At 37.7% G+C, this 13089-nt stretch overlaps 1 protein-coding gene across 3 annotated transcripts; it reads left to right on the plus strand.

Annotated features, from left to right (window-relative positions):
• The first annotated feature begins 289 nt into the window (after window positions 1-289).
• On the plus strand, window positions 290-12713 carry slitrk5b (SLIT and NTRK-like family, member 5b). 3 transcript variants are annotated; one of them, XM_044132331.1, is made up of 3 exons: window positions 290-363; window positions 722-834; window positions 1227-12713. In XM_044132331.1, exon 3 carries the CDS (start codon window positions 1282-1284, stop codon window positions 3880-3882), a length of 2601 nt encoding a protein of 866 aa, XP_043988266.1. In that variant the 5' UTR covers window positions 290-363; window positions 722-834; window positions 1227-1281; the 3' UTR covers window positions 3883-12713. The 3 variants fall into 3 exon arrangements, with proteins under 3 accessions (XP_043988266.1, XP_043988265.1, XP_043988267.1); XM_044132330.1 differs by lacking the exon at window positions 290-363 and having other exon boundaries at window positions 625-834; XM_044132332.1 differs by lacking the exons at window positions 290-363; window positions 722-834 and adding an exon at window positions 1088-1123.
• Window positions 12714-13089: the final 376 nt, after the last annotated feature.

The following is a 13089-nucleotide window of genomic DNA, read 5'->3' on the forward strand; positions in this document are numbered from 1 at the left end:
CTTATATCAGCTTACTTTGGATTAGTCCAAATCCACAAGCTATGGAAAGGAAGAGCCAGAGTGAGGGTGGAAAAGTTGTAATCGATTCATGTCTGCAAAGAGACAGACAGTGACACCGTTATCTTTTTTCTTCTTTTTTTTTCAAGCTGCATCGCTATCTTCCCCCAGCAGGCATTTCTTATTCCAGGTCTGGCAGATTATATGAAGAGCTGATGCAACTTGGCGTTGGCAGGGCGTTTTTCTTCTTCTTCTTCTTTTGTTTTGGGTTTGTTTTCCGCATGAATAACCAAGATGCGTTGTTTCCGACGCAGGAAGCAAGCTTCAGACTTTAAATCATTGATATCTTTGGCGGACTTCTTGCTGGTAGGTAGGTCAACATCTTTTGGGGTGTTTGAGGTTTGAGGTGTGTGGTGGTGGAGGGTGAATTTAGATGGGGGGTGCATCTCTGCATGATGCTCCACTGAGCTGATTTTTTTTGCATGAAATGACTTGACATCCTCTCGACCACCGAGTGAGAGGCAGCGTGTTTGTGCGCGTCCAGGGAGAGGAAGAGAGAGAGAGAGACAGGGAAAGGGAGAGAGACGGGGAAAGAAAGAGAGAGAGAGCAGCAACTTAGTTACCGAGCATCGCTGCCGTGTCTCCTCCGGCACAGCGAGCTGAAAGAGAAGCATTTGGCAGTTATGGTTGATCAGCGTTTCTTTCATCCTCTCCTGTGCATTAGTGACGACGGCTGCGTCTACATCCCTATTCCTGTTTCGCTTCGAAGGATTAAAAATAAAAAAGATGCGCTGAAGCACCCAGGAAAGACCCTACATCTTCTTCAATGTGCGTGAGGTATGTATTTCCAGCTGGAGTTGGCGAGAAAATTATGCTGGATGTCTGTATTGGATGCAAGACGCTAAATTTCTGTTAATCTGTTGTAATTAAGGTATATGGTTCAATTGAAACCTTGTGTTTTGTGTTTAATTGCTTTTTCACGTTTCAGTAAGCGAATGCAATATGGCTTCTCTACACAGACATTTGTTTTGTTCTTAGTAGTTGCTCTGACCTCGCTTTGCTTTTTTTTCTTTCTTTTGCACTGCTCGAAGAAGTTCCTTTCAATTCATAGTAAAGTTTCTTGATGGTAGGAGCAAATCTTGACTCGTGCGTTTCCTGATGTAATGTGAGAATTGCTGTCAGATTCGCATTACGATGTGTTTTTGTTTTGTTTTGTTTTTTTATTCTAGATGACACTGAGGATACCTTAGCAAGACTGCAAGTTTGGCCATTATTTGCTGGAAAATGCATCTTTGGATTCCCTATGTTTTGCTCGGTGCAACATCAGTGTGCACCGTTGAAATGTCTGACCATTATGGGGAAATCTGTCAAGACCTATGTGCCTGTGAGGAAAGAGAAGGGATGCTTACAGTGAGCTGTGAAAGCCGAGGAATTGCAAGACTCTCTGACATAAGCCCAGTGCTCTTCTCCCAGTATCAATTGCTCCTTAGTGGGAATCTTTTGACAAAGCTTTCTACCAATGATTTTGCTGAGTACAAAGGACTTACAATATTAAATCTTGGAAAAAATGAAATATCAGAAGTTAAAGCTGGAGCTTTTAATGGACTGCAGGGATTAAAACGATTACATCTCAATAATAACAAAATCGATGCCTTGAAGGAAGAGTTTTTCTATGGCCTTGAAAGTCTGAAGTATTTACAGATTGATTATAATTACATCAGTCATGTGGAGCAAAATGCCTTCAGCAGACTTCGACATCTGGAGGTCTTGATTCTGAATGACAATTTAATATCTAGCCTGCCTGTAAACCTTTTTCAGTTTGTACCATTGACTCATTTAGACCTACGAGGGAATCAGCTCAAAGTGCTTCCTTACGTTGGTCTGCTGGAGCACATGAGCAGTGTTGTGGAGTTACAACTGGAGGAGAATCCGTGGAACTGCTCCTGTGAGTTGATTGCTCTGAAGACCTGGCTGGAAAGCATTTCGTACACAGCCTTGGTTGGGGACGTGGTTTGTGAGTTCCCATTTCGTCTTCATGGAAGAGACCTTGATGAGGTTTCAAAGCAAGAGCTGTGTCCAAGGAGAGCCATTGCTGAGTATGAGATGCCACCTCCCTCTCATTTGGGCATTGACGTATACTACAGGACCACTCCAGCTGTTGGCGCCTCTTTCACCGCATCTGGCATAGCAAGATCTTCATCAAGACCGACCAAGGGACCTCGTCAGTCAGCCAAATTAAAATCAAAACCCACCGCCCGTATCCCATCCAATAAGCCACAAAATTATGGTCAAATTGTGTCGTATCAGACCAAATCTCCAGTGCCTTTAGATTGCCCAACTGCCTGCACCTGCAATCTCCAGATTTCAGACCTTGGGCTGAATGTGAACTGCCAAGAGAGAAAGATTGAACAGATCTCTGACCTGAATCCTAAACCATACAACCCCAAAAAGATGTATCTTACAGGGAACTACATCCCTGTGGTGCATTGCTTAGATTTTGTTGAGGCGACTGGATTAGATTTACTTCATCTTGGTAACAATAGGATAGTTCGGGTAGATGATAGAGCTTTTGGCGATTTGACAAATCTGCGAAGACTGTACCTTAATGGGAATTTGATTGACCATCTTAGAGCCAATATGTTTTATGGACTAGAGAGCCTACAGTTCTTATATTTAGAGTACAACGTCATTAAAGAAGTAACTGCGGACACTTTTCAGCATGTCCCAAAACTTCAGCTTCTTTTTTTAAACAATAATCTCTTGAAAACTTTGCCTGAGGGTACTTTTAATGGCTTGACATTAGCTAGACTAAATCTTCGTAACAACCACTTGCGGTATCTTCCTGTCAGGGGTGTACTTGATCAATTAAGAGCCCTTGTTCAAGTCGATTTATATGAGAATCCCTGGGACTGCTCTTGCAATATCCTAGACCTGAAGATGTGGCTGGAGCTTCTCAGCATGGGCACAGTTGTAAACAATGTCATCTGTGGCTCTCCCAAGAAACTGGCTGGGGAAGATATGAGATACATTAAAACAACTAATTTCTGCCCTAATAACTCTGATATACTTGCTTCTATGATTCCGCCCTCTGAGGAATCCTTTCCAGGGAGCACTATCACTATAGAAACATCTTTAGACTCCGACACTCAGCTCCACACTATTCCTTTATCTGTAATGATTCTTGCCCTTCTCCTCTTATTTATTGTGTCTGTGTTTGTGGCTGCGGGACTGTTTGTGGCTACAAAAAAGAGACGCCAGAAGAGTCAAAGTGAGCAGAATGAATCGATGAATGCTTGCATTAGCTCTCTCAACATGGAGTATGGCCTTTACAAAAAGGCATCTATTCCCAAAGTAAGAACATCAGCTGGGCATGTATATGAGTATATCCCACCTCCTACTGAAGCCACATGCAGAACTGCTGCACAAACCCCCATGGACAACAAATCAGTGGATGGATTTAGAGACTTTGACGAGTTAAGCAGCGCCTTTCTAGGTAACCTAGATGAAGAGGCAGCCAGTAATGTGATAAGCTCGGAGTACAGCGCCACCACTCCAGAGCCTCTGAACAAGCCATCCACTCCTTACCGAGACGATCCATGCTACTACAGAGATGTACTCGAACCTGACAAGAACAGACGCCACAGCAATACTTTACCTTGCAGACATGGTGTACACTCTTCAAATCAGTTTACCTCAGACTTTGATGCAAGGCATCAATATGTGCAACCAGAGAGAATACAACAGACAATATTGTATTGTACAACACCGAGTTCCGTTTATGTGGAACCCAACAGGAGCGAGTACTGGGAACTGAAAGCAAAGCTTCATCTTGATCCAGATTACCTCGAGGTTCTGGAAAAACGGACTACATTCACACAGTTTTAAAACACCTGTCCTCTCAATGATCAGTGTGGATGCATTTGTGTGGTATCCTACTTGAAATACAAAAGGGAAAATTTTCTCAACTCAGCAAACTGCACTGCAAGACATTAAATGCTTTTCTGGGAATTATGCTTTACAGAGCGAGTGATACAAGAGGGCAATTATTCATTTTGAAGCATCACTTAACACTTCAGTCCAGTGTGGTTTGCAGTTGAGTTTGAGTGTGCAAATATGAACATAAAACTCAGATTCAGGGCTCTTATGACTCACCCGTTCACTGAATTTACCCTGAAGAGAATCACTGACAATAATTTGAGCCTGAGCTTTAACTCTGAAATTGGCTGCATTTTATGAGTATTAATGAGCCATGAAGACGGTATGTTTTTCACCTCTAAATAAGCTTATGTTATTTGACAGAGAAACACATATGGCAGCCTGTTCTGCCAATTTTCTTGCTTTTTTGTATGAAAGTCGAGCATTAAAGTTCAAGTAAATTTTTAGTGATTTATATTCAAGTCCTCATTAAACTGTCATTCAAGATTAATAACTGTAGAACAATTAGACGAAATACATTAATATTCTTCATTTTTACCACAAACTTATATTATGGATGCAGTGAATGTCTCCACCCCAGCAGATAATTGGGAGAAATGTAATAATTATCTGCACCATCACAGTATTATGCTAGCCTTGTTTGTATACTTGGACCCCTCTGGTGATAACATCTCATTTTCCAACCAGCAAATGTTTTAGATTAAGTTAATACTTATTGCACTTGTGATTAATAACCAAAAATTTGAATCAGTTCAGATGTCTTTATTTCTATTCTCCGCACTGCAAATTTCTACAAATATAGTTTCTGCAACTGTACTACACATAAATGTACATCCATTTTAAAATCTCCTTATGTCAACACCAAAGTAATCTAAAAACAAAAAGCATAAAAACATAAATATGCAACAAAAACCCTGCTAAATGTTTGATTTATACTACCTGTATTTCTTGTGCATCTGTGCAGTTGTATTTCCATAACACAACATTTAATGATTAGTGTAAAATAAAAGTCCAATCTGCTCAGTGTGACAAAGCATGAACTATAGCGGTTGACCCACAACAAGACCCCTTGTCAGTGCAGTGTCAGGTTTGGCTTAATTTAGATGATGAAATTATATACGTTAACTCAACCTCATCAAAGAAAGGACACCAGTGTTTACTGTAATTACCGTAATAGAAAAAGTGGGTGATTAAATTAATTTGAGTAAATTATCCGGACCAACATTTGAGTCTTTTTTGGGCTTAGAAAGGGCTGCAAAGAGATTTATTTACACACTAGATTGGAATGTGTATAGGAAAAAGAAAATGACAATCTTAAAAAAATGATTTTGCAACACACTTGGTAGTCCTGAAATAGAAATATTCACTTGAGCCTGACTCTCCATCAAACGAGAACTTAAGCATAGTATTTCCTCTGTTTGCTTTAGTTTGTAGCATTTAACTGCTAGAGCTGGGAAATAAGTTCAGCAGTAGCTCATTATGACGTGAAACTTTCACGTTATAGCGAGATGTAAAACTCTTTAAAATGTGAAAATGTTCACATTTTAACGATATACTCCGTCTGAATTTATTTCCAAGTTCTGACAGTTTAAGACTTCTGTAACTTTGTCCTCAATGTTTATTGTTCAGGACCTGCACTGTACATACAAGCAGATGGACATCTTTTAAGAAAGACTTAACTTGTTAACTTACAAAAAGATAAAGCAAAACTCAAAAAAAATTCACGAGGTTGTCAAATGTGCTGAAAGGAAGTTACAAAGTGGTGTATTTCAAATCAAAGTCATTCATTTTGTTTGTTAATGTTGAGAATTATGAAATTTCAGCTACTTCTGAAATATAATTAAAAAGATCAAGTAATCAAGTCAGTATTTTTCATTTATATAAAAGTCATCTAAATTGTTGATTTTACTGTTGCTCACAAATACTTTTGAGTTTAAAATGTCAGGGAACAGCAGAAAGACATGCTGTGTGCATAATGCCAGTTGTCAACCCATGGCACTGGGTTGAAAGCCGGTTGAAACAAATTTGCATTTGCATGTTCATGTATAGAGCTGCACAGTGACCCAGTTGTCCATGGTGTTGCCTTGCAGCAAGAAATTCCTGGGTTTAAATCTCGGTCAGGACCTTTGCTGTGTGCTTTTTGCATCTTCTCCCTGTGCAGGTAAAGATATTCTCTTCCAAACACCAAAAATATTTGAATGGATTGAATTGGACGGTTTAAATTGCCCATCAGTGTGAATGTGTGCTCATGGTTGTTTGTCCTGAGTGATTCTCTGCTAGATTGGTGATCTGGCCTGGTTGCACCCTGCCTCCTGAAAACCTGACACTGGTATGCTGTTTGGAGTTGGGTCTGTTTCATGCTTTGTCTCAATATTCCTTTCAATTAGAGAAAAATTATTGGCCTCAAGCATATGTAAGCGTCTGTTAAACAACTATTTTTATATTATAAAAAACAAACTTCTTTTTATATATATCTTATTTCCTTTTCTTTATTAATAGAAGATGAGAAAATGCACTATTGACTTTACTGATCAGCGATGATGTCACTTTTATAAATTCACAGTAGAGAAATGTGCATATAGCCTCTGATTTGGTCTGATAAATGCAGACAGAAGGGTTACATTATGTTACAAATTATTTACTATGCATAGATATAGATGACACTCGGACAATCTGTTCATTTCTCAGTCGTCACCGAACCTTTATGACTATGATGCCATCTCGTCAAATGTGGCAACTTTGCTTCAGTCATTTACGTCTTTATGGTGAGGAATATTATAGCCCACATAACAACTAAGAGCTGTTTGATAGAAAATCATAATAAATGACTGGTTAATCAGATAAAGTTATTTCTATGCATAAGACTTGCTTCAAAGGAAACTAAGCACATCATCCAGTCTTAATCCAGTCTAATCAGGTCCTGGGGTAAGAGAGTAAGCCAAGAAATATGACTTTCCCTGAGAGTTAAATACACAGTTATTTCTCAAATGCACTGAACTTGTCACCATGGCTCAGCCAATCAGAAGACATGCTGTTTCTGCACTGTGTCTGCATGACAGTGAGTTTTATATTGCAGCATGATGCTAAGCAAGGAGGATGTCTTGATTTGTTGCCTTTCTTGTATCAACTTTGTCATGGATTTACTGTTTTTATGATTAGAGCAAGTGTGCTAAAATATTCTGAGCTGTTGCATGATATGTACCTGCACAGCTATGTTTTTATGTTTGCTTTTTTTATTAGTATTCTGCTATAAAATGAAAGTGGTAAAAACAGTACAAAATGCAATGTTTGATTATATCAGGTCTGAACTGTGTTCAGTTTGTGGTGTGTAATAATATTTTTAGTTCAAAGCAGCAAAAACAAACACAAAAAAAAACAAACAAATTAGGTTCAGGTAGTGTTGAAAGTCTCTTAAATTATATTAGGGATGTCCTCAGCTGATCCTAGGTCTACTGTCTCAGCAGTGCAGTGACTTGTTGCAAACTCGTTTTTGAAGTTTATAGCTTGAAAAATAGCACAGCGCTTTACTGACCTGAAAAATCAAAGTTTTAGAGTAGCCATCTAAAGCAGTCATCATATTCTTTTCTTGCCAGGTATGGTGGTGTATTGCAAAACCTATGAAATCCAGGCAAAAATATAACAAAATTAAGCGGATATTTTGGAGCATCAAATCCTGAAAATGTGTGTTGCTTTTGATCCAGTCTAATGTTGAGTGTGTATTATGATTAAATTCACGATGTCCAGCTGCATCAGGACAGGATACATTAGTTTTAATTGGATATACGTGTTGTGTATAGATGGCATGTGAGAGCAATGGCCTTTCTGTCCACACTGTTTTTATTATTAAAATTACATTTCTTTCTCTATCTCTCTGGATAGCACGTAGCATCACCAATATTAGTTGACATGAGAGAAAAATTTGAACTTGCCGATAGGGTAGAATTCCTGAAAATCTTCATTTTTCTGAGATATGTGGTGAATGCTAGTTTGCAACTTCTACTTCTTGTTCTTTATAGCTATGCATAATGTCAACAATTGACAATTTAAACTTTGCATAGCCTAGTTGAATTTCTCCAAACGTGCAGATGAAAACATGCCTATTTCACATTCTTTTCCTCTCTTTCTTTTTTCTTCCCTTCTTTCTTTCTATCTTTTTGTGACATCTCAAAGGTTTGCTCAAAATTCGCATGACAGTTTGTTGGAAACATAGCTTGTGTCATGTGACCTAGTCTGTGCAGTGCTGAAATATAATTATCTGACTGGTGAACAGCAGCTGAAACAGTTGTCATTAAATTTGAGACATTCAAAGGAAAGTTATTAGTTTATGAAGCAGGATAATTACTTTCTCTGACAGCTGCCTGTGTCCACTGTTGGGTAGAATTACTATGAAACATATTTTTTGCCAAATCACATATTAAAGCAGAGGAAACATGTTAATATTAGCCTGGCACTTTTTGTAAACTTCTCAGCATTAAAGTTTTTTTAGCAAGAAGATATGAGTTTTTTAAGACTATGATTGAATGTGCAGAGCCAAATATATCATTATAAACAAAAAATAAATAAATAAAAATTATGTTTTATGAATGACAGAAAATTTGGACATCCCTAATTCTTGCTCATATTTGGGTTAATCTTATTTTCTACAATGCAACTATGTAATAAAATGTGTTCACTGTACATACAAGAAATTTGTAAAGTTTTTTTTATTCACTACATGGTTATTACTGACAATATGCAATTGTTTTTTGATCCCTATTAAGACTATAAATACTACTAATTTAAACATGCTAGAATTAAATGTGACTGTTGTGTGGATATTTGCAAATGTTTAAATTACAGAGACAACTGGATCAGTCTCTGGTTCTTATTCCAAGTTCTCTTGTTTGCCTGTGTTTGCATTGTTTGATTTTCATACAGAACAGTGATTTTTCTGTGTCAGCCTCTGTAAATAGAACACATCATCAGCATTTTCATTGCAAACTTGCTTTGTCTTTGAAGGCCAAAAAACAAAACAAAAAAAAACCTCATGTCTCTTTATTTGGAAAAACAAAGTGCAACTAGGAATTTGTGGGATTAAAATATCTACAGTGTGCCATTTTATTTAGTAGTTAGCTAATGAATAAAAGATATGCATTCATTTGAGTTGCTGTTGTCTTCCTTAGCTCTGCAAACCATGTTGTGTGTCACACTGCATGGGAAGGACAGAATTTAATTGTTCAACAAGCCCTCTGGCGATTTCATGAACATTTCAGAGCTGAAATCCTATTAAAATATTCAAGACATTCTTTTTTCCATAGTTAAACAAAAAGAAATAATGAAACACTCTATGATGCATATTATTACTGAGATTGACTGAGAGCTTGAATAATCAATGAAGGTGTTTCACAAAGTTCAGAAACTCATTTTAGGAAAGGCTATGCGCAAAACTGGGTTTAATAAAGCCTCTAAGACAGAAAGTTCTTTCTGTAATGTACTCTGTGCTGTAATATTAAAACAATTGACCTCGTTGTAGTTGTGCAGTACGGAGACATTTGTGTGCTTACCGACACATAAGAAAAACAACATTTGTTTTGGGATTTTTTTACTGCAGATAAAGCTTTCTGGAACCTGAGTATCCATGGTAACATCCAATTACCTGACACATAAACTGAAAAAATCATGTGCATGAGGTACAATTGCCATACAGAATTTGTAAACATCTGATGCACAGACTTCTGTTATGTGTATTATTATTATTATCTTTTTTTTTCTTTTGCTGTATTTCAGTATCTATTGTCTGTGGTTTATCTCTCCTCATCTTCCCTTCAATTCTTCCTAACACTGCTGTCACTGGGGAAGAAAAGCAGGAAAACAGTACGATGCTGCCACCAATATATTTCAATGTGGCAGGGTGCAGTGCAGTGTTAGATCTTCATCAGATTTAATCTTTTGCAGCTTTGCTCTCATCTGACAAGAGCAATGTTGGGAGAATGAGTTTATCTAAAAGGTTATGTTTTCATATTATTATTCTTTTTCATGTTCTTACTAGGCTCCTTTTCTTTCTGTGGTACATTATTAACTGTTCCAGGACATGGGGACAGTGGTGACCAGAAGCTTGTGACTCGCTGAGATGATATCCACAGAGAGACACAGGAAACAATGCCACATCAGTAGACACACTCATACTCAAAGAAAAGAGCTTGTATTTAAATTATGTGTAATCAATTAGGCCACGTTGCAGCTGTTTAGAGCTACAATGTTCAAGTGATTAAGTTATACTCTGTTTCAATAAAAGGTAGCTGAGGACTGAGAGTTGATCCCAGACAGTGTTTGACTGTGGTTCTCTGTGTCTGGCTTCTCTTCCCTCTTCTGCAGAAATGAAACTTGTGTTCTTGTTTGATTCCTTGCAAGTTGGGAGCTAAACTAGACCCAACAAGCAACCTTCTTGCAGCTCTTGTAGAGATCCACTTGGTCTACTGGATGCTTCTCTGATTAACGCGTTTTGTAGTACAGTCAGATCGCCTTTGTGCCATATGATAGATTGGACAGCACCATGTAAGATGTTCAAAGATTAGTAAATAGCTAAAGATACGGACTTGTTAGGCAATTGATTCCACTACGTTTTATGTTAGTTTATCAGAGGATATAGGAAGTGAAGGCAAACTCAAACCATCTTTTCAGACTTTTATTTTGTAAGACATTTTGAAAAGTATCTAGAATTTTTGCCTTCACAATCTTGTTATTCTTTGTGATTGGAGTAAATTATAGTGCAAGGCCCCTTATACTCATTCAGGGATTTTTTTTTTCAGGTTGATAGTGTAATGCTGCTTTGATGCTTGAAGACCCCAGCTTTGCCAGGGAGAAGGAAAATTAGGGCAGATCAACATTATGTAAGCTTGAAGAGATGTGTCAGGCAGTGTGAAGACGGCATATGACTGCAAGCGCTAACCAAAGGACAAACACTAGCTTCTATTGGCTGGGCAACACATTAGAAACACAGATGATTCAAACCTCCTTGACATTTTTGTCGTTGCAAAGAGTAGAGAAAAATCTTATCTGTAACAATCCGTGTTTGGTTTGCAGTTGTTAGTCTCAGACTCTGTGTCTGTCCCTGAAGATTTCTGAGTCTTCTGTTTCCCTGAGCTGTGTTTGCTGTGTTTCTCTCCTTCTCACTTTTATCTGTGTGTGTTTAAAAGTGTGTCTGAGTGGATAAATTATTGACTCAGTGTGTATTCATGCTTGGCTCAAGGACTTTGCCAAACAACATGGCAATACCTTTATCCTGTCTATCTGTCTTTCGACATATTCTGATTTAAAAGCCCTCCCCAACTGAAAGCCTTCAGTAATAATTGATGCATTGCATTTCAGACATAAACTACCATTTATCTATGTCCAGTTTTCTTGTTAAATCATGTATGATGCTGTGACGTCCACTGGATTAGGATGATTCTGGAAACAAATCACACGTTTCTGGGCTGGGTCTTCAGGGATTCGGATTTGCAAAATTTTGTCAAGAGTATTGGCAACCATTGAAAACAGTATGTTCGAGGCACACTAATATTTATGAAGGCTGATCCAAGCTTATGTCTGCCAACCTGAGAAAAGTGACAAAATCCCCACATCATCCTCCCATTTATAGTACTCACGCAGAACACAAGAGTGATATTTCACATCAAGCAGAAAAGAGAAAAGCTTAAGCAACAGGCACACTAAGATGCCATATTGTGAAGACAGTGAATTGCTGTTTGTAAGAAGCTTTCCTAGCTCTGAGTAAGAATATCTGCTGGCTGTGCGCATAATAACGTCTGAGACTTGTTGTTGTTACCAAGATAAATGAATCCCTTTTATGCCAAACATTTGCCAAACATGAAAACATCCAAATCATGAGTCATTAGTTACCATTTGGAATAATCAAGAAGATATATGTTTATGCATTTGTCAATACAGAGAAGTATATGGAAAAAGTGTGTTTCTACCAGTTCTATAAAAGGATTTTGGTTCTTAAAAAAAAATTATGAAAGTTGCTTCTGTAGCAAAGGCACATGTGTGTTATATAATGTATATGAGGACTGTACATTTTTAACATGTCTTCATGGAAGATTGATTAAATTTCATGGAAGCTTGATGCTCACGTTTCGGGGGGTATAAAGATGTTTTGTGTGTGTGTATTAGTCTTCGGTAGTGTGTGTAAGACAAAACATAATTGTTGTCCTGAACGGCCCCTCATGTTTTTTCTCTCAGTCTGAATAGATAATAACAAAACTGCACTTATGGGGAAATTAAACATTTTATATTTGCTAGAAAGTGGACATGTTAATCCTAAATCCAAAAGCAGAAAAGCAGCATTCAGCTTCTGTGTACCACAAATCTGTAATAATCTTCCAGTAAACTGGAAGCTGAAACACTGAGTTCCTTTAAATCCAGACTTAAACCCATCTTTAGAGTTGTTTTTGATTTGTAACTGGAACATTAAATAACATATTTAATGTGCATTTGCTTCATGAATTTACTTGACAAAATGTAATGCTTCTTGCTGGTGTCATAAATTGCGGTCATGAGTGAGCGAAGTAATGTTTTAATGATGAATAACAAGATATACAATCCAGGCAGCAAAGGCGAGCAACGGCAATGACACTCTCACACTGGTAGCAGCTGGCATAAAGGCAAAGACATGAGACATGACAGTATAGACAAGGACCCAACAGGGAAACACAGACACAAGCGGGACTAAATACACAAGAGAGAAATCAAGGGGAAACAAGAAATGGCTGGAGACAATCAAGGGGTCGGCGGGACGACACGAAGACTCAACTGAACAGAGAAACCTAAATTAACACCAATTTATAGTTTATAAACTATAAACCAATTTATGGTTTATAGTTTATTTTTACCATGTATTTAATGTTTCTTCTTTTTAAAAGTTAGTTCTATTCTGATATTTATTTAATTTACAGATTTAGTAATATTCTGACCAGTATTTTTTTAGGTTCTTGTGTGTCTAATTACCCTCTTGATTGTGTTAATGGTCTGATCAGCCACTATTTAAGTTCCCCTCATGTCTTCTTTGGGAGGTCAGTTTGTGCATGAGTTTGTTGTGTTACTACCTGAGTTATACTTTGTTATGTTGACCTCAGTTTGGGCCCAATTTATCATTTTTGAATTATTTTTGGACTTTTT

This window comes from Gambusia affinis, linkage group LG11 (assembly GCF_019740435.1).
Source record: "Gambusia affinis linkage group LG11, SWU_Gaff_1.0, whole genome shotgun sequence".
Classification (NCBI taxonomy): domain Eukaryota; kingdom Metazoa; phylum Chordata; class Actinopteri; order Cyprinodontiformes; family Poeciliidae; genus Gambusia; species Gambusia affinis.

Excerpts from the sequence above, each read along its gene's own strand:
- slitrk5b (XM_044132331.1), top strand. The coding sequence starts at position 1,282 with ATGCATCTTTGGATTCCCTATGTTTTGCTCGGTGCAACATCAGTGTGC.